The sequence below is a fragment of the Dermacentor andersoni genome, chromosome 3, assembly GCF_023375885.2.
Source record: "Dermacentor andersoni chromosome 3, qqDerAnde1_hic_scaffold, whole genome shotgun sequence".
Lineage (NCBI taxonomy): Eukaryota > Metazoa > Arthropoda > Arachnida > Ixodida > Ixodidae > Dermacentor > Dermacentor andersoni.
Genome location: NC_092816.1, coordinates 106540871 through 106562850, shown reverse-complemented (window position 1 = coordinate 106562850; position 21980 = coordinate 106540871). Strand labels below are relative to the sequence as shown.

At 47.5% G+C, this 21980-nt stretch overlaps 1 protein-coding gene across 5 annotated transcripts in view; it reads right to left on the bottom strand.

The window, feature by feature from the left end:
• The window catches only part of LOC126539861 (aromatic-L-amino-acid decarboxylase-like), a 153363-nt gene that overhangs the window by 13052 nt on the left and 118331 nt on the right, over positions 1 to 21980 (bottom strand). For all 5 annotated transcript variants that reach the window (XM_050186684.3, XM_055075184.1, XM_055075188.2 and 2 more), the window contains 13 exons: positions 14754 to 15178; positions 12042 to 12155; positions 8030 to 8081; positions 7774 to 7844; positions 6239 to 6373; positions 4751 to 4894; positions 3910 to 4071; positions 3568 to 3635; positions 2723 to 2793; positions 2561 to 2580; positions 1827 to 1925; positions 1635 to 1736; positions 538 to 762 (listed from right to left, as the gene is read on the bottom strand). In XM_050186684.3, the coding sequence (XP_050042641.2) occupies positions 538 to 762; positions 1635 to 1736; positions 1827 to 1925; positions 2561 to 2580; positions 2723 to 2793; positions 3568 to 3635; positions 3910 to 4071; positions 4751 to 4894; positions 6239 to 6373; positions 7774 to 7844; positions 8030 to 8081; positions 12042 to 12155; positions 14754 to 15178 (1688 nt within the window). The remainder of the gene's footprint in view (positions 1 to 537; positions 763 to 1634; positions 1737 to 1826; positions 1926 to 2560; positions 2581 to 2722; positions 2794 to 3567; positions 3636 to 3909; positions 4072 to 4750; positions 4895 to 6238; positions 6374 to 7773; positions 7845 to 8029; positions 8082 to 12041; positions 12156 to 14753; positions 15179 to 21980) is intronic.

Sequence of the window (21980 nt, the reverse complement as noted above, 5' to 3'; positions counted from 1 at the left end):
CGATTGATTAGCGGGAAGTTTGCGCAGTGCTAGAACAATGGTCAATAATTCTGCTATGAAAATAGGCGTGTAATCTGGAAGAAGTATTGAAAAGGACCAACAGAGAGAAGGAGAGAAAATGCCTACGCCAGGCCTTCTCTTGAGACAGTGAAGCATCAGTGGCCATCATATTGCTTGTTTCCAGGCGAGAAAGGTAATCTAGTAATTGGCCATTTAAATATTGTTACGGCATTAGTTTAGCATTCGAGGGGAAAATATCGTCAGATTATATCTGGAGACTTATCTTGGTCTGGCCTGTTGGTTGAATGCGTTGAATTTGCACATTCGATGGTTTTCGCTGTGCCTGTGCGAATGCAATCTGAGGTGCGCGTAGTCGCGGCCAATGATAATTAAAAAAAAAGTGAACTTGGTTCATTAATGAAAACGCACATTGATTTTCTTTGAGGAGAATCGCAAATATTTTTTTAGATACGTTTGGACTGCGAGGATCTCGAATCTAATTTCTTTAAACATCGAACACGCCCGCCGGCCGCTCACCTTCTCCTCTTCCTTCTTGTCGATTTCGTGGCCGAGCAGCTGCAGCAGCTCGGTGGTGAACTGGCTGACGATGTGCCAGGCGTAGACGATGTCCGCGTCGCACGCGTTGGGCGCGCACACGCAGAAGCGGATGACGTAGCGGTCGTTGAGCGACGCCGGCACCATGTGCAGCTTGCCCGACGCGTTGATGCTCGACAGCAGCTTTTCGTTCAGCTGGTTCGAGCCCTGCGTGGCAACGTTACGGAACGGAGGAGGGAAAAAACAGAGGGATTTCAACACAGGCTGAATGCCACGCCTCTAGAAACGGGCACGAACATTAGACAATTGCAGTTTAATTACCAGATTGCAGAAAGATTGTTCACAATTTGCAAAGACCTATCGAATGTAGCCCACGACAGCAAAACGATAGCTTGTGCATAGCTCGTCGGTATACATCCGTGAAGGGGTAAACTTTATATAACTTTGCATTAATTAGCAATTTAAGGCCTTGCACGCTTGATTAACTTAATTAGCAATTTAAGGTCCTGCATGCTTGATCAACTGTTACTTGTAGTGTGTATAGTTTATCTATGGACACAATGGAAAATCATACATTGCATGCAAAATAGACTAATGATGGGTACAGACAAACTGTAGGCTACGCATACTTATTTTTGTAAGTGACCTTGCACATGCCTCAGAGGAATAGGCGCAAAAATGGCTCAGAAAAAGAAGAGAGGTGGGGTACACCCAGAAAATTGCGACGCTTTTCGGGGTTCATCGTGTCCCCCGGCAATAACCATCGTCAATCTTGCGTTCAGTTCCTTTGCTAATAATGCGCGCTCGCGAATTCTTTCCTGTCAGGAACATTATATGTCACGCTGAATGCGCACGTCATTTGTGACCAGAAAGTACCAGAAGCGTGCATCGTTATAGAGAATGAATGCTAGATAGATGACGACTACTGTTGAGGGACAAGGCAGAACCTAAAGGGTGCAATTTTTTTTCAGTGAGTGTACGGGAAATGAAGACACTGGCAAAACATCCGCAACAGCAGCGCGGTGGCTGCTCGGAGAGCTTGCTTAGCCAGTGCGCTTTTCTGAAAGCCAGACTCTCACCTTGAGCCGGAAGCAGACGAGACCGAAGATCACTTGACTAACCACTTCGAACCGGGAGTCGCTTCGCACCAGCAGCTCAAATTTCTTTGCCAGTCGAACGTGCTGCACAGAATGAATGAATGAATGAATGAATGAATGAATGAATGAATGAATGAATGAATGAATGAATGAATGAATGAAAAGACTCCGAACCTCTCGGATGTAGTGCTGTAGTCCGGCGATGCCGTACCTCCTCACTACGAACCACAGTTTGAGTGACCGGAACCTCCGACTAAGGGGGATGCCCCAGTGCTGAAACGCAAGGAAATAAAATGAAATTGGCGCTTCTCAGTAGATCCACGATAGCGATAGATATAACACTTTTGTAATCTGCCTCCGCTAGGACGAGTGAAGCCGACACGACTGAACCATTACAAGTTGCTCTGCAATATAACTAACATTTGTGAGCACAGAACGTCGATTGAGCAAATTGTTTATACACGGTGTTTGAAACTATCGAACACAATCTTTGCCGTCGTCTTCGCTCGACGAGCGGCAGACTATATCTCGGAGTGCCAGCCTGTACGGTCGTCACAGAGAAAGTCGGTCAAGGCACTATTGAAGTTTCCACGTTCAAGTAGCTCGTTACAGATACCCTTAACATGCCTGGGCGTACCGCACTCGCTTCTTTCTATTTTCGCCCGTTTACCTTCTTTCTGCTGTATTCTTTCTTTCCTTCCTCCTTCCTCAGTGTAGGGTAGCAAACCAGAAGTCTCTTCTCATTACCCTCCCCCCCTCTCACACCTTTTCCAACTCTCTAAACTACTTTATCGGCAGGGACAACGTAAAGGTACGTTCAAGAGCCTACGCTTTGTTCGGGTGTTGCCCTCTGTTTCACAAAGGTGTTAAGAGAGCCGAAAAAGGTGACATGGCAAAAACGGACTCACCCTGTAATCAATCGCCTTATCTGAAAGGAAGAGCAAGAGACATGAATCACTTACGCATGCAAAAGTACACTTTTGTACGAAAGAAACCCACTCAAGAGTACACGTGCGGTCTCTGCTGCTTGTTCAAAAGACGCACGTATTGCGAAAGCCCTTCACGCTCACCTGAATAGCTGTGCTGTAGGTACAGCGGGTCAACGACCAAAGCTTGCGTCAACTTGAACCTGTCCTTTACCCTGGAAGAGTGACACACTTTGTAACACGTTGAAGGTATTGAAAGTCCAGCAAGTTCGGCTGAAGCTCGTCGGGCAATTATTACACCGCTGAGCAGCAGCAACAACCGCAGGCAGTAGCCATTATTTGCTCTATTATCCCACTTAACTTTTTTTTTTTGCAGCGTTGAAAAACCGCGCAATCACGTGCTTTTAAACTCGCTAATAGTTTCGTGTACGCCTGGTTTCTCGACACCTGAGCAGTCGCTTCGGCTCGTCCTAAAATTCCTTCGGTATACAGAGCTTGAATGTGAATGACGAGGAGCAGTGTGGCGGCCGACGTGGTATGGATGATGCGAAGCCTGTTGCCCTATAATTCCGATCCATCCCCGCTATAGCTATTCCTCTGTGTTACCAAATACCCTTGTGTTACCAGATGTACTGTAACTCTACCGCATTTCAAAAATGGCGCTCGCGCGGCACACTTGCCCGTAACAGACGTAAGCCCGCCTCCAGGAAACAACAATCCTCTTCCTCCTCCTCGTATACGCAGCCGCTGCCATGTAGGTGTTCTGAATTTATTTACACTGAAGTTATCTTTTTGCATTGTGCCTTTCCGTTCCATTGTATACACTGCTTTTCTTTGTTTGGTTTGGGAACCGTCAAAAATTACTTAACATGCAAGCCTTCACAGAAAGAAAAATTATAAGTAATGTAAACGGCTGTTATATATCTTTTCCTTGGTCCAGCCGGACCTGTCGCCGATAAATACTAAGGAAAGGTTGCAATGATACTCACCACATCAAGGAGCAGTCAAAGTTTACAAGCATCCATTTGTTAGGGTTAATGTTGAAAGACATCGCGTACTGGAAGAGAAAAAAAATAATAAAGGTAAGAAAAAAGAGCATTCAAAGGTGACGCCAAGTTTCGGCGTAGGGCATGTGTTCAAGCTTTTTTTATTCTTTTTTGTACAATGACATACATATACACTAGCAAAATCTGGCTGCCTGTATTAAAGCTGCATTTTCAAAGTTACATGCTTGTTTTGTTTTTGTTTTAATCTTTTTATAAGTTGCGAAAGCAGTTTGAGAGAGCAGCGCATTCGATGGCACTGAGACGACGTTTCGCAGCGCCATGTACCTCGAGTCCCTTGTGCAGGTACTGGAACTCGGGGCAGATGAAAGCGCTTCCCGCGTAGGCGGCGTCCACGTGAAGCCAGATGCCTTCTTTTTGACAGAGTGGACCAATCTCCGCCAGAGCGTCGAAGGAGCAGCAAGACGTCGTTCCCAGTGTTGCGCTTACCTGCACAGTTAAACACATATACGTCACGCGAGGCAATGAGCGTTTTCGAATCGCACGCCTGGTGAATGTGTTCTTACATAAACCATACTTTCTTATGAGGCGGGCTAATTAGCGCTGTCTTTATCGTTTGGCAGGAGGCTCATTGTGAACGTTCGAGACAGGTCGGGATGCCGCGTGAGTCAGTGAAGACAAACAAGGAGCTGGCACTATTACTGCTGCGGACACTTTTTATCCAGTAGTGCGGTGCTTGATCTCTTGCAGAAATTCTAAACACTTGGTTTCTGAGTTACCATCTCCGGACCCCCTCCCCTTGTATCCGCTTGGTTTCTTGCACTTCGCACTGTATATTGCGTCTTCATTTATAGCATGCCAACCCGCTTTGTTGAATGAGCGCCGCAGCTGCTTTATTATTGCTTCAAACAAATAACGATGTTTCCGTTTTGGCCACCCTTAGTTGCTCGTTACAGAGACAATTAGATGCGCATTTTCTTCAATCTCTTTATTGTATCTTAATATGATTCGAGCTTCGCACTGCAGAGTGCATTGCGAGCTCTCAAAATTAAGGTTAGAACGACCAAGAACACCCGCGCATGACAGAAAGTGAGCACGAAGCAACCAAAACTGTAATAGTTTACGCGACGTTGCAGCGCATGCGCCGAACAAGCGGAGTGACGCTTACAAAAAAGGGGACGAATCCGGCCTTGCGGTCTTCCTCCATGGCCGCGGCAAGCATCGAGCCGCGCAGGCTGAAGTTCTCGTCCGTGTCAAGAATGCGAAGCTTCACGAATCCAATCATTGCTGCTTTCTCCACCGATGAGTGGGCCTGCGGGAAAGCAAACGCAACAGGTCGAAACCATTGCGTTTCACCACTGAGTTCGCTGAAGTGTCCGGCAGTGTTTCGCACATATTGTATAGCGTAAGTGACCCTTCGCCGCGACATGAGAATGGCTTACGCATCGTTATAGCTATTGCACTGCGATGTTTTTACTTGGTTTTCTCATTGCCGTTTCGCCGCGTTGTGTATCGAAGCACAAGCTTTCGCGTTACCTGGGCCATCACCGCAGCGACGAACGTATCCTCGAGCCGTTGCTTTTGCCGCCACACTAGAGTGTCCATTCCCCATTCCACGCTCCTATCTTCAAATTCCTTCGCAAATATTCGTCGCTTGGTCACAGGTTGTCAGTAAACGTTGATTCAGATTTGATTCGACGATTCAGATTTGAAGCTCGAGGTTTGATTCGACGAATGCATGTGCTCGCCGATACCGTTGTCACTTCGAATTTCGTTTTGCATTGTGGACACAAGGTCGCCCGATAGAAACACTCGATCCTTCAAAATTTCTTTGCGACAGGGTTCTTGTTTTCTGCCGATCACTGCAACCATGACGATATATATTTGCAGAAAAATTCGTCGTTGCATTTATTAGTGTTTCGACATCAACGGTTTCAGACCTTTAAGCTGAAGCGCTGTTTATCGACTCTGCCTGTTTTGGGAGTGTCCGAACACACGTGCAGAGGTTCACAGCGAACAGTCATCGCAACTGCAGGTCAGTTCCAGTGAACCATTCACGGTCATTTTTGCACAGTCGCTATCGCACGTCACAGTCACACAGCATAAAAGCGCGCATTTTGATCAACTTAGAAAACAACCACAGAAAATATAAATTTAGATTAGACTAAGACGCCTTAATAATGAGACACGTGTAATGCCAACATTGCAGAGTTCTAAAGCCCTTTCAAGGGACGGCAGAGCTGCAGAAACCTGGCCTAGGGAATATAAAGTGTAGGCTACACCCGAATAGGCTTATGTCACGCCTGAACACAAGCAAAATTTGAACTTTTTCAAGCTGTACTAGCTTTATATGCAGAAAAAAGGGCCAATACTGACTTAAGGACCGCGAAATCGGCGACGCCATAGGACTACGTTGAGAAATTGGGAAAGAGAAGTTGGGTCATCACTCACAATTTTCTCTGCAACAGGCCCCGTTGTATAGTAGAGCAATCGCCGAGAAGGTTTCAAAAGAGCAGTGTAAATAGCGCAACCTGTCCTGATATTTGCCTTCAGTTTCTTTAATGCATTAATTACATCAATTTCGCGCGTTATTTTTTTGGGCCCAGTATCACCTTAGGACCACGTCAGCGCTGTCTAGCACAGAAAGCACGTGTACCTCCTTGGAACAGTAGGCCATGAGCTTTGAGAGGAGCACGCCCTCATCGACGAAAGGCTGTTCCTCCTTGAGTTTCTTGATCGTTGCGTACCTGGCTGCCAGCAGAGTGTTCAGAATGCACTCGCTTGCGCTTGACTGTAAGAAAGAAAGGGCGAATTTAAAAAAAAAATATCAGTAAAAGCGTACAACTTGACACCGTAATTCGCTGTGGTGTTGTTTGTCATGATACCTCTCGTATAACGCACGCATGTTAGGACAAAGTAAAGCGTTATCGACTTGTAAGACATTGCGACGCAAATGAATAGCGTCAAGTAATCGAGCGAGCCCATCCTTATATTTTCTCTGCCTTCTCGCCGTTCTCTCTGTGCTGAAAGCCAAACGTAAACCAGCAATCATGCATGGTATTTCACATAAAGAAAAAAAAAAAGAACAAGCAAACACGGTTGCCTGGATGTGTGGGGATGCGCGACTTTCACGCGTCCCCTGATATGTTGTTTTCTCGCATAGCTCCCGTCTCCTGTAATCCGGCTTCGCCGCGTGGCTTTACTGCGGTGGTCGGTATGCTTGCAGGGTAGTACGAGAGATGGCGCGAGTGTTGCTCTGCTAACGCCACCTAACGGCGGGATTACTTGGACGCAAAAAGGAGATGGCTCTTTCTCTTTGGCTTGGGATCGGCAAGCGGCGTGGACGTTCTGCGCGTGCGCCGATCCATGCTACTGCCAGACCGTCTCGCGAGGCCTACCCCGGAATGGACGAACACGATCGTTCGAACGCGCCACAGTTCGCGTGACCGTACGCGTGAGCGACCAGACGTTGGTGTCCAGCATGGGGCGAACATATTCGCTCGTTATCCGGTCGCGGTGAGTCGGACTTCCGCGATTTGTCGCGCGCCCATCGGCATATTTTGTGGATTGCAACTCGGCTAGCAGGCATTAGTCTATGAAATGTGCAATAAATGCCCTTGTGATTGTTTGCACTACTGTGTTGTCGATCCCTTGTCCCAAGAGCACGGGTGAGAACCCCACAGATGACAGCGTAAGCGAAAAATATATATATATGTGTGCTGGCGACAGAAACAGGTACCCGTGTTTCTATTAATATACAATAGCTCTTGTCACTCGAGAGATAAATGTATCGATTGATAGGCATGATAATAATGAATATTCATCACACTGTGTAATATATTGATGATCTTGGAGATGTTGGGAACTTGTCCCTCCAGCCTCTCCACAATAATTGAATCGAATTGTTTTCTGGGGGTTTACATGCTGACTCCACGATTTGATTATGAAGCACGCCGTAGTGGGAGACTCCGGATTAATTTTGACCACCAGGGTATCTTTACCGTGCCCCCAGTGCACGGAACACGGTCGTTTTTGCATTTCGCCCCCATCGAAATTCGGCCGCTGCGACCGGGATTTGATTCCGCAACCTCGTGCTTATAGCAGCGCATCACCATAGCAGCTAAGCCACCGCGGCGGGTTCCACAACACTTGACTGCCAGGTGACGAAGCAGAAACGTTTTCCTGGCGTACCTGAATAACACCTCCTCCACTGCTGTTTCCTGACAGGCAGAGAAATTCCTCGGGAAGGTTAATCATCTTTCCTGCAAATCAGAGAACGATAAATCACTGTACCACGGCGCCTTGAAGTGAATTCTAGCGCCATACACTGCAGTTATCTAAGCTTACGGGAAACGACGATTAATGAAGCCGGCTAGTACTCAACACAACATATGTTTGCCTTTAAGACCGCGCAGGTACATGCAAGAGATGTCGATCGATGACGTACCGATCCAGTCCAGCATGATCACCTCCAGTTCTGTGCAAGCCGGGCTGGCTGCCTGCGGAGAGAGAAACGGAAATAGAAGAAGAGGCAATAATTAAGATATTAAGGTCGAACGCATTAAACTCATCACAGTCTGAGCGAGCCGCAAAGCAGATCATTACTTATACGTGGCCATGCGCCAGAGCTAAAGTGGGTTTCGATACTTCGGGTCTGCGCTCATGCTATTGGCGCAAGCGCGTGCAGGCATGCACCGTCGCGTCAAGTGGCTGTGCTTGTGACAGCAGCGTATGACAGCAGTGTAGGATTTATTGTCCAAGAAACGCTCGCGGAAAGAAGATTCAGTATTGTCCCCTATTAATCGCTCCGACTTCTTCAAGCAATGATTGCTTGTACAGTACAATTAGCAGGGGTAATAAAAACTTACGAATCAGAGACGCTGTTGACCGGATTCGATGAACAGGGATATCATGATTCAATAATCGAGGCAGTTTTAGCTGGTAGGAGTGAAAATGATCTGCTTCTTTTTCATTACGAGGGTTGATTCTCGGCAAGGAACACAACATTTCTGGCTTTATAGCTTAAGTTGCACAGTTATAGTCAAAACATAAGAAGCCAACAAACAAAGACACCAAGGACAACACAGGGGAAATTACTTGTACTTAGTAATTGAATTAAAGAAGTTATAAATTAATGAAAATGGATGAAAAAAACAACTTGCCGTAGGTGGGGAACGATCCCACGTCTTTCGCGTTACGCGTGCGATGCTCTACCAATTGAGCTACCGCCGGCGCCGTCTCCCCATACACTTTCTTGGGCATTTATGTGTCATTGCTAGAACTGACCCTGGGAGTGTTAGCCAGCGACACCACTCACAAACCTTGGCGGCGGATGTGGAACATCCTTTCTGCCGCAGGCGTCACGAGTACGTGATCTTTTTGGGTGAAGGCAACTGGTCAATAAACCCACACGTGCTACCTGAAGGCATCAATGTTGCCGGATACGAGACCCTCGTTATGTAATGAACGAGAAGGAAAGGGGTTAAACGAGAGGCCCGGTATAGCATAGCACGCGTAATGCGAAAATGTGGTATCGTTCCCCACCTGCGGCAAGTTGTTTTTTCATCCACTTCACTGTATAATTTCTTTATTTCACTTAGTAGATAGAAGTAATTTCCCCTGTGTTGTCCTTGGTGTCATTGTTCGTTCGCTTCTGATGAAAGGAGTGGGTGTGTCATTTAAACACCATCAATTTAAAGTAAAAAAAGCACAGTTAGACAAAGTGATGGCAGTTCCTCCCTTTTATATCGGTTGCGTCCTTTATTGAAGCTGACGCTCGACACTTGCAGTGATAATTTTGGCAAAGCTTTACCTTATCGGAGACGTCCGATGGTAGCGAGGTAAGTAGACGATAGGTGCGCGATATATGGATATTTCGGCAGCCCATACTTACGACAATTGTTCCATCGGCTAAACACACTTTGTACGGTGGGCATTGATTGCGCTGAGATTTCGTTTTCCACCGGACTCGACTTAGAGGCGAAACAAGGCGCCCATGTTTGCAGGCAGCCACAGAAATCAATGGGCAAAGCCTCTGTTGCGCCAAGACGCGCAGATTCTCAGGGGTGATCATTGATCGAGATCTCAGCTGGAGCCCCCACAGGAGGCTCCAGCTCCAGCTGAGGTACTGAACCTGAACAAACGTCTAATGGCCATTTCACACCTTTTGGAATTTCATGGAGGGAAAACGTGGGATAAGTCAGTACACGCGATGTACACTCTACAGGGCGCTGTTTCTGGGGTACCTGAGGTACAGCTTACCAGTACTGAGCAATACCTGCGGAAGCAGCATCCGCACAATCGAGAGTGCTCAGGCGCAGGCACTCAGGATTTGTCTTGGATCGCCGCGTTGCACATCGACAACGGAAACAATCGCGATAGCTCAAGATTACCCACTCACAACTCACATCACATTGGAAGTGCTCAGAGCACACATCAGGCACATTGTCCGCGCCCTTTTCCACCACGTCGCCGCATTGCCGAAAGACCGACCCAGTGCCTCCTTTCGCAAGGAGATCTCGGAGTACCGTGACTGCCTCCCTCGAGATTCTACACCTGCCGAGAGGCTGCTATCACCGCCTTGGTGTTTGGCTCGCCCGCAAGTACGACCCTCAGCAGCCATAATTCAAACGAAAGTAGGATTCCCATCGCCAGCTCTGGAGCAGCAATCTGTACTCATGCTGCACGAGACATACAAGAACCATCCTCACATTTACACTGATAGCTCGACAACTGTGGACGGATATGCCGAGGCTGTGATCTTCCCTGAAAAAATGCGTGACCATCCAGTTTAAGACTTCTCACCGGACAACGTCGACTGCTCTGGAGCTTGCCGCACTTCGCAGCGCACTTCGCATGATTCATGAAGATCAATTATGGAGATGGAGCACATTCACCGATCCGAAGGCAGCCCTGCATTGTCTGATAGCCCATCTACATCGTGGACCACAAGACCAACTTGTGCTGGAAATAAGGCAGCTATATCACCAGCAGAAAAGGGACATAGCATCACTTTTCTGTGGCTCCCAGGCCACTGCGGCATCACGGGCAACGAACATGCCGATGAAGCTGCTAGGAGGGCTCGAAAAAATACCGTGAAAGAACCCATCCCGCTCTCAAGAACCTATGTAGCAACAAATCTTCGCATACTCGCCCGTGATGCCACACGATCCATGTGGAACACGCCAGGTGTCCGGCATACTCGGCTGCACTGCCTGAACCCATCCCTACGATTACGCATTTTATCTGGACTATCCGGAGTTGAGACAACTGTCCTCTGTCAACTGTGGCTTGGAGCACCGTATACGAATGCATTTGCTTGCCGCACATGAATGGCTGACAGTGCTGCTGCCTACGATAGCTGTGGCAGCGCGGAAACAATCGAACATAACCTTTGTCACTGTTCGCGACGGCGTTGGCACGCCTTGACGACCGGCCGCTTTCTGAGCAGACGATCTCAGAGTGCCGGCTGATGCGGTCTTCACACCAGAAGGCGAAAAAGGCGCTATCGAAGTTCCTTCGGCCAAGCGACCTGTTTGAACGACTGTGACACTCCTGCGCTCCATTGTGTGTGTGTGTTTTTCTTCTCCTTTTTTCATTTCCCTCTCTTTATGTGTGTGTGTGTGTGTGTGTGTGTGCATTTTCTCTTTATCTTTCTGTGTCCCCTTACCCGTTCCCCATTTCAGGGTAGCAAGCTGGATATCTATCTTCCGGTTAACCTGCATGTCTTTCGCATCTCATTTATCTCTCTCTCTCTCTCACACACACAGAAACAACAAAGAAAAGTAAACAGACAGGTGGAAGCCACGCAAAGCAGCCAGCAGTGCCAGCCATCAAAAGTGCCCAGCGAGCCCCCCGGCCAAGGCAGATAAAGAAACGAAGCGTGGGCAGGCTGTGTGTGTACCTTGCCACGAGCACCGGCCGAACCACGCTCCCGGCCCAGCGCGTGCAGTGGCCCTGCGTCTTGCAAGAAGCCACGCCGGCTACGACTAGTGGCCTGCATCAAGCAGAGAAGCGGCCGCCCCTAGTCACCGGAGGGAGGGTGAGGGGTGGGGGGGGAAGCACGTATTTCTGCCTACTGCCTCAAGAAATGACGCGTGCCAATGGATTCCGCAAAGTGAAAGCAACCAACTGTGGCGCAACATTCTGGTATGATGAAGGTCGCACGTTTTGCCTCGCATACGAACCCGCTGTGAGAAAGTATCCCTTCGACGACGCTTCTACGGAATCGCCGCAAACTGCGCATGCGCTGTGCGAGAGGCGTCGCAGTTTTCACTTTTACAAGTTGGTGTTCCATTCACACGTCATGACCAGTTTGTGTTCTTCGGCGAAGCGCACTAACGAAATCCACAGTTCCGCAAGGTTTACCAGCACAGCAACGTCTGAACATTCACAAGAGGCGGTGACAGAGGGTATACTCTACGCAAGAGAAGCCACACCATAGTCGCGCCGGTACTCACCCAGGAGAACCCGACGCAGCCGATGCCATCAGAGAGCATGTCCGCCAGGATAGAAGGGTAGGAATTCCCAGCGGGGAAGTAGGCATGAAAGTGGGGGTGCTGCCAATGGGTCACCTGCGAGTACGATAATTTGTCACGACTGAAATAGTTCCAGCAAGCAAACCGCACTGGACTACGTCGCCGGCTCAGGAATATCAATACCCGAAGAATTTTTGTTTTGCTGCTAGCATTCCAAAAGCCCTATATACACGCGCCGCCTATTCCTTTGTCTTAAATATGCCATCAGAGAACAATTTACGCGTCTTCGCCTACTGCTCTAAACTTTACGATTCATGCCAGGACGTCTGTGAACGACCAGCCTGGTTTTTTATGGCAAGCGCGCACGCATAACCTTTTTGGTTCATTGCACATATTTAAAGCCCCGCCTCATAATAGAGTTGAATAAAAAGACGGTACTGCTTAACTTCCTGTTTTTTGCTAAATACAGGGACTTGGCTTCATTCTAACAACGTGAAAATACAGTTTCACGATTACCGCTACTTTGTTTTCTGCGAAATATCGCCAGTCCATTTTTTTTTGCCCACATCGTTGATAAAAGATTTGAAAATTATGCCTGCCTGGTTCATCGGTAAATACTGAAGAATATAAAAGAAAGACACCGTTGTATGCGCACGTCGTCATCGGAGACGCAAGCTGCTGCCAGATGCCTTGCTTCAGCACCGCCTACAAGTCCGGACAAACCAAGCAAGTAAACAAAATGCGAAATCTTGATAGGCAGTTTGATCGAAAACAAAGTAACGATAAGCGCAAAATATAAGTTTCACATTATTATAAAGTAAAAACGCAGGCCACCTGCCGCGCTTTCCTTTCAAGAAATTTAGCGTGACATTGAACTTAAGCGCGTAAGGCGAGGGTAAACGTACGCAGACAGAATCAAATGAGCACTCGTATAACTACTAATTTGTTCTGAATTAATTAAATGTGGCACGTTTTTCTTTCTTTTATACTTCATTATATGTATGTTGTTTACCTGTTCACATTTCCTTGCATCCCACAAGCGATGATTTTTTGCATTCTCGCTAGAATCGAAGTCTTCATGCTTTTGTATAACGCTCTTCCACTGATAACAACCACTGTCGCGCCGCCATTGATTGTGTGTAAGGGTACAGGGGTCCCGTCAAGCTTGTCTAATGACAAAGCTTCTCGTCACTGTTTTTTCCCTTTCCGATGTATGAAGTGTAGAAATAAAATTATTACAATGTTCAAAAGAAAGAAGATAAACATATTATTGGCGGATCTCTTGTTCGTAATTTTGTCTTTTTGCCCCGCTTGCCGACAAGAACATTGAAACAACATTTCGTGTGAGTGAAATGCCCTTTGGAATGCCAAGGTACCCAGAGGTAACTTACAAGATGCTGCGCAACGAGTGGAATGTGTCTTACATTGGCGAAAGCAGAAAGTTTTAAGAAATCAATCAATCAATCAATCAATCAATCAATCAATCAATCAATCAATCAATCAATCAATCAATCAATCAATCAATCAATCAATCAATCAATCAATCAATCAATATGTCAATAAATAAATTCTTATCTATCCAGAAAATCTGGACGAACTTCAGGACTAAAAGCCGCTCTAGGCAGCTTAACTGGCCCCCTGGAGATCGTTACATTGGCAGAATGCGACGTTCCTTCTAGATTTATACAGCCGGGAAAATTAAATCAAACACGTCGCAATTACAATGGACAAGGCGTGCTCCTGCACATTGGTGAAACATCATGTAAACACTAACCACAACACTGATTTATCCCACTACTGTTATCTTAGCAGAGGAAGGTTTATCTTAACGTCGTGCCTATCAGTTAGTATTCAACCTGTCGACCGCATACGCGATAAACAGATATATACCCGCACAATATTTGTTTTGTTTTCTTAATGTGAATACATGCTTGACATTCTCAGACTAGTTTCTAGACGTTTTAGAGGCCTATCTCGAAGATAGTGCAGTCATATTTTTTAAAGGTGGGCCTATTCTCCCATTCTTTTAATGCGAATAGCATTCTTAGCATTGTCGGACCAGGTTTCCTTCTGTCGATCTGTCTAACCGTTTTCGTAGGTCGATCCTGAAGATTGCGCAGTCTAAACATGTGGTCCTAACCTCATTCACAGTGCTCTTCAAAAAATCATTTAATTTTTCCCTGTATTTATTTTAGACTCAAAAGAATGCTGTTCCCATGGCATCATGGCCGACGTCTAGGTTGGGTCACCCCCTCTCCTGCGAGGGGGAGAAGGGACATTCTGCGAAATCGAATGCAGTTTGTTCCTCCTCGTCCCGTACTGGGATGGCCATCGTAGATTAGATATGCCTGAATTTCTTGCACAAGGGACCCGCAGTGCTGCCGAAACGTGAGCTATGTGGTTAACTTTCTTTTTTCAATCTAAGGCGAGTGGTTGTTCCATTTTTACCGCGACTATTTCTGGACACTGAGCAGGGCTCATTAGACTGGCTCTAATAGACATGCGACAATATCACGAGGAGCAAAACAAAGAAAGTCTTGCGTGGAAGCTCATCCGACCGTGCAGTCTCACAAAGTGCCCAAGGCGACCCGCCTAAAGTTTTCGTTGAGCCTATACGCCCCCGGCATTCCGCCGCGTCCGATGCAAAAGTCTTTGGCCCGCTACTCTAAAACGTAAACTGCATCGTCAGCGTACTCCGGGCATGATGAAGCGCTCCACGTCGGCCATGATGTTGTCCCAGTCCTCGGGCTGTTCGGGCGCCTTGTCCGGCAGCAGCTCCTTGAGGTAGCCCGGCTCGCACTGCGGGGTCACGCGCCGGTCGCCGATGGTCTCCATGTAGCGCGCGATGTACTCGACCATCTCGCGGCCGCGCTGACGGAACTCGACCGAGTCCATGCCGCGCGACGACGGGCCGTACCGCCGCTGCTCGGCCGACGAGACCGGCGGGGGCGGCGGCGGGAGCTCGTCCTCCTGCGCTACGCATGGCTCGTACGCGCGAACGCCCGAGTCGTCCTCGCCTCGCTCAGCCTCGAGCGAGTCCTTGATCTCGTGCTGAGGCGCCGGGTGCTCCGGGCCGGCGCTCGCACTCGCCGCCTCCTCCGCTGCTCGGCTCCGCGCCGCTGCGGAGGGAAAAAAAGAGGGGGGTGTGTGTCGAAACGTACTTTTGGGACGGTTGCTTTTGACAAGGGTTGCAAAATGCGTCGGAGAACAAGCAGCGTGGGGACGGCAGCGGAACGACCACGTACGGCTAATGGTAAAGCAACGCGAAATGCGTGCACGAAAGAAATGAAGACGTAAGGCGCACGCAGGCGCTGCATGCCTCACGTGTTCTCTTTATACCCTTCCTAATGCAGGACCAAATTGCCCAAGCTTCCATTCTGGCCATGCATTTCGTTTCGCTGTCAGAACTCCTTGGGACTATCCCGCTGTCTTCCACGGCCCGCCGCTGACTGAATAGTTCGTTTTACATCTCAAAGCTACATCACTGCCGAGAGTCAAAAGGACATATACTTAAATGACTCGACAATGTTGTCAGAATACAGAAACGGTACCTCCCCAAAAGGTCTCATCCCTTCGCTGCGGCGTTTCAGGTCCCGTGCTTTGAGCTGCGGACGCTGCTTTTCGTGTGAATTTTGGCAATTTTATATGTTAATTCGGCTATGAGCATTGGTAAAGTTCAGTCGAGTCGAAGTAAATTCCCGCGAGCGCAACGCTAACCGTCAAGAGCTTACATTCTCTAGCAACGAAAGCGCTGTATGGGCTTTAATTTTTGAGACAGGCTGTACAAGTATTCACAAACGTTCTCAGAATGCGGAAGCCGCTAATAAGGTCAAATACCTTTAAGCATGCGGCTTCTATGTGACGGGAGCGTTCGGCACTTGAGAACGCCTGCATAGTGCACTTAATGACTTCAAACTGCCTGCTTAGGCCATGAAGTGTTTGGACCTTTTGGCCACTTGAGCATTTCGAGAACTGTAGCTGGCATCGGCGCGCTAGCAAGAAAAATAAACGATGAATTGACTTTTAATGGCAACAGGAAGCTAGTTTGTCCTGATTTACGGGAGCAAGAACAGGAGACCCGGTATTCTTTTCGAAATGCAAAAGCGTTGATTTAATTTTAACGCATCGATATTGCAAATTTGTGATCGATAAAAAGCACTGCAGTTAGCCGTTTTTTGACATATTTCCCCGTACCCCAACTCAGCTAACGTCCACGGAAATCTTAGCAGACTGACGTTACCAAATTTGGCATCCTATTGTAACAACACGGCAGTCGGAGGTGGATGTGAACACGTCACTATACCATGCGGCCAGAAGCAAGGTGACGGTGCCGCTGAACCATCTTTGCGGTCGGCGTGTGAACTGACTTGTCAAAGTGTGGGCATCGTTGATGAGCGAATTGTGAATTGATTGTATCTGCAAGACAGGACCTGAAGCTTGCCGAACTGGTATTTCTCGACGGTAAAACCAAAGCACATTTTAATATCTCGCCTTGTAATCGTGTGTTCAGTGCTTCGTTCTTTGCGCCGCTGAATGCCTTATAATTGCATAAGTGCGAGGATAAAGAGTAAAATCAGTAAGACGACAAGATCAGATTACGATGCATCCCGGAGGGCAGGAGAATAAAGTATACGCGCTACTACAGTCAGAATGGCATGCCGACGGCTTAACGCAAATAATTACGTCACAGCGTCCAAGCGCTGCCTCAGGAATAGTTCAACTCGCTTGACGATTGCGTGCGGGAAAGAAAATATAAATTGGTGACACATGAAGTGTTAACAGTCAGTAAACATTACATTTTTCATGTTCCGCGGAAGATGCACTTGACAAGACTGCTAGGAAAAGTGACTTATGGAAAAGAGTGTTTGCTCAAAGGGTGTACTGGTCATCCCACACACTGCTTTGTCCCATTTCTCGCACTAGTTTGCTCGATAAGTGGGTCTTGCTTAGCCTTGATAAAGACCGCTACATACGTACGTAAATGTGGCCACAGTTTGCGCAGGTGACTTTCTTTTCTCTAGACCACGCACAGAGAGAGAGAGACAGAGAGAGAGAGAGAGAGAGAGAGAGAGCAAGGACAGGAAAGGCAGGGATGTCAACCAGATGAACACCCGGTTTGCTTCTCTACGCTGGGGATGGGGGACAGGGGAATAGAAAGAGGAAGAAAGGGATCGAGTAATCACTGAGTGCGTGTGGGAGGATGCACAGGGACGCTGTCTCTACATAGCATCTCTACATTGGACAATTAGACGAGCCAAAATATTCAAAGGCAAGTGCAGGTTATCTGATGTGTCGCAAGTAGGTAACGCGACAGCGTGCACCGAGTTTGGAAAAGCTGCTGGCCATGACATGCACGTTCATTCTGGTCGGTGACATTTCGCAAAGGCTGTGCACTTTCTTGTTTTAATTTTGCATAGAGTGGTCCTTCAACCGCAGAGTTGCCAGAATCAGCTTAGAGTGCAGAGAGACACGCGTGTTTCTTCACGCAGTCCTTCGCACTCCTCAAATGAGTAACATGGTTCTTGTAATCGCAGGGTTCATTCTCTCCCAATTTCCTCTCTGCATTCGCTCTTTTCCTTACCGCGTGTACAGGGTAGTAAACGTGTCGCTCGTCTGGTAGACTTTCCTGCCTTTCCTCTCTTCTCGCTTTCTCTCCTCCTCTCTTTTGTAACCACAACGACTGCCATGCTCCGCTGTCGTCAAAATGAGTGAATTATGACGCAACAATTGGCCTGCAACGTTGTCAATCATATTCATACAATTCAGACAAAGTCTGACGTGTGCTTGCACAGCAGCGTGCGCGTGCTTTGTACGTTTCACTCCCACCGCTGCTGAAATGAATGTAACACTGAAACACACAAGCGGAACACAACAAAAGAGCAGAATGTTAATCTCTTCAAATCTGCGCGATAACATAATATTTGAGACTTAATTGCACCGTGTGCGGCTGGCTATAGCACATACGTGGAATTTTTTCTGCAGGATAAAAAAACTCAAAGACCGTAGTGCATTTGTGGCCACGTAGACGAAGATGAGCAGTCAACTACAAAAGTTTGCGGACCACAGGATCTCGTAAAACGTTTAATTTCCGTGTAGCCTGTAACAATAACCAGTTCGCATATACTATAGCAGCAGCTGGAAATACCAACACCAATGCTCCGTTTTGAGGCTGCTGAGATATCAAGCGTTTTCTCATATTCTTTGGTCCGTAAAATTTTGTGGGCGAGTGTACACTCCCTCCTTTTCGAGTGCTCAAAACAGGAAACCGCACGGCTGAGGACCGATTTGAAGACACTAAGTCGTGGACCATTCACCGTGAGAACAAAAAAAAAAAAAAAAAAAAAAACTTGGCCGACGTTCAACAGTGGGGTTGCGGAAAAAAAAATGCTTGTTATTCGGGAAATTTTCCTAGAAAGTACGAATATCGTATGTTTATACTAAATGTTCATGTCATGTATCATGAAAGTTTATCGGATGCACATGTACTGTTATTCGTGACATGCTGTGCTATTATGGCCCGCTTAGCTGCAAAACTGAACTGTGTGTGTTTCGCGGACAACTTCAAGTACTGTTATTCCTTTCTTGAACTGTGCTTGTTTGTGCATGTATTTATATGTTAGTGCGTGTCCCTGTATTATCTTCTGCGGCTTCATAGACTATAGGGCAGAACTTTCTATGCGTTCGCGCTGCTAAAGTGCATTCAGTGCTCATTGGAATTTCATTTTGTTTTCCATGCGAAGCCGAGCAGACGGTGCCACATAAAGACGCCAACCTCTCCTACGTCGTAAAAAAAGCTCGAGGAAGAAAAAAATGGCTTTTTAGACGCACACAGAGACAAAACGCTTCACTGTACTAAGTCTGATCCTTCAAAGCCGCCCGGCATATCGTCTTTGCCTAAGTTCTAGAGATAACGCTCTCCTGCTCACAAGGAGTGGCTGGAAAAGAGCTCACGGCTGCGCTGTGCAAACAGGTAATGAAAGCTACTCTTCAGGACGCAGGCGAGAAGGCAAGGGCTGCGGGTGCAGACCGGACGCATATGGCCATCCGACTGGAAGGGCGTATCGCACGGGTGCTTGAGGACGCGGCGTCTGGATCTTCCGAATACGCGCGACACGATATTGTTATTCGCAAAGTTCATTCGCTCGTGTCAGGCTGAACGGAGCCAACAAAAGCTGAAGGGCCACTCAAGAACATCCCCAAGTGCCACGCAAAGCGCCTCTGATTGACCCGACGACGAGAACCAAAGGGAATAATTCTTTGCTACGAGTAATCTGGCGATTTATTTCTGTCGATTTTTGTCTACAGGTGGAAAAAAGAAAGAAAAAAAGAAAGAAAGAAGGAAAGAAAGAAAGAAAGAAAGAAAGGAAGAAAGAAAGGAAGAAGAAAAAATGCTCAAATTGCACGCTATTTTTGGGATGTGCTAGCATGGCGCTCCGTGCAGGTCCACTGTAAACTTCATGTCGAATTTCTCTTGCAATATAGTATGTACTGAAAGTCAAGGAACTGCAAAAGAAAGCGCCGGACATTTAACAATCGTTCACATTCTTCTGTTCAAACTGACACCTTCATCGAACGCAGTGGAATTTGCCTATAGGCTCGATGCCCGAAGGGTTGTTGACTGAAGACGCTGTCGTAGCCGATAAGAACGTTGCTTTCGATACGTGCAGCTTAGGACACGGTGCCTGGGCACGGAAACCCTGACAAGTAAACAAACTTCTATAACAGCAGAGAAAGGTTGGCCAATGTTGACGCGACGTCGGGCAAATATGGCACAGTTCATATATCACCTGCTTCTTGGATAGCGGTCTCTCAGCACGGAGAAGGCAACATTAAACAGAACAAAAGCATTGACAAGTTACAAGAGCAGGAAAGATTTTTTTAAGCTGTGGCCTCCAATTGAATGTAATTTAAAGGACCTTGCAAGACTTTAAGCCAGAATCCGCCGCATGAGCGCTTGTGTTTAACGCGACAGCGTTAACGAGCTCGTGCGGCAGGAAATCTGGTATCGGCGTCGGACGTAGTTAAGGAAAGAAAGACATGTGGCACAAGAAACTTACTGAACTAATTTGATTTCTCAAGCTACATTCGTAGAAAAATCCTAAAGTACGACTTACAAAAAACATACAGAAATGATAGCTCTCGGATTGTGATTTGATTATACGAGAAAACATAATTCTGTTACGCGAAAACTCAAACAAACCCCTTTTCCAGCGTTTCTACAATTCAGAGACCCCCGACGGCGTCTTCACATAGCGGCGCGCCCGCTTCCTTGAAACACTTCCAGATGGCGCTCGCCTTGGCCGCATCGCGCATAGCAAGAGCTTGGTGGCGCCACCCACCGCCCCGTTCCAAAGGGGACGCTCATAAAATCCATCTATCCATCCATCCATCGCGGCCCACGCAAGAGGCGGCGTTTTAACCGAAAGCTCGCCTTCGTGCATAGCGCTCGCCGCGAGCGTTTCCCGGTCAACGGTTACATACGCTGCAGTTGCCGCGAAGCTTGAGAAGCAGTCAGGAATCTTTGAATGAAATCGGGACGTCCCACTCTTAAAGGCGAAGCTCAAGCATTCTCCACATTGTTTTTACCTTTATGGCTATCTTGCGCTGTATAACACGTGCGGCTGCGAAGGCGCGTTGAAAAGGCTGCGTCATATCACGGGGAATGGATGTGGTGTGGCATTCCTCTATTGTGCAGGCGTTGAATAGTCTTGTTCAATATAGGTGGTAAAAAAAAAAAAAAAAACTGGCAACGGAGCACCGGTTCCTTCGTTTTCCCTGCTAAATTAGTAATATCAAAAGTTAAAGTATGATAAAGTTACGTTGTGTGTGTCTCTGTGCTTGTCCGTGCGTGCGCCACTACTGCACCCAGCAGTTGCCATGGAGTGATATTGAAAAAAAAAAAAAAACGCTTCCAATCGCCAGTTTCACAATCGATCTCTTCTCCACTACGGGTCCTTAGGTGCTGATAAGGCTTTCCGGCACACTTCTCTGCAGCAGTGCAACTCAAATTCATTCTGATATCGACGCCGAGAGATACGGATGGACGAATAATTCCGCAGGCTGTCCACTTAAGCAGTAGAGCCCGTGTCGCCAGTTACAATGCAAAGGGGGCGAAACTTTTGCGCAGGTACGAGCCTGCCGCAGCCACCAAAGAGGACAGTGCCTGACACAACCTTGTGTGTTGTACAATACCGCAGCCACTTCTTGTGGTTGGTACGGCTGCGCGAGTGGCGCGATAAGCCTCGAACGCCGTGTCCATCCTGATAACTGCGAACGAGATATTTCTGTTCTCACATATTCATGGAAGTGCAGTCGTCTGAGAACACTTTCTCCGGTACTTGCCCTGCCGCAGATACCGGCAGAGGTTCTTCCCCAGCTTGAAAGCCTTTTTCTAGAAGGGTTTCTCAGCTGTCGCTGTTCCTTATGAACATTATTTCCAGAAGCGCCTACTACTACTACTACTACTGTGGTTAAGATTGCGCCTGTCTGAGAACTTTCTTAGGCTCGACGTGGACATTTATAGCTTGACATTTACTTCGTAAACAACGTTGGGCTACGTGACTGCGGTTGACACGGCACAGCGTTCAGAGAACAAAACGTAATCACAGCGCATTGCGGTAAGCCGTATATCATGCGCTGTTACACGACTGTGTGATAAGACATCGCTACGCGAGCATTTGCGTCACAACATTTTGTTACGCAACTTAAACACCCCCACTCATTGCACCGACGATCTAGGAATCCTGTACAAAATGCACTTGGCCATACTTTATTTTTCAGCCTATTGCATAGAGATTCGAAGCAAAAGTGGCTGCGTTTCTAAGTTGTGCATGTTGTTTCGTCAGCCACAGTGAAAAGTCTCGTCTCGTATTTGGGCACCAATTGCAGCCCTCGTGATCATCTAGCAGAAACGAAGGCATT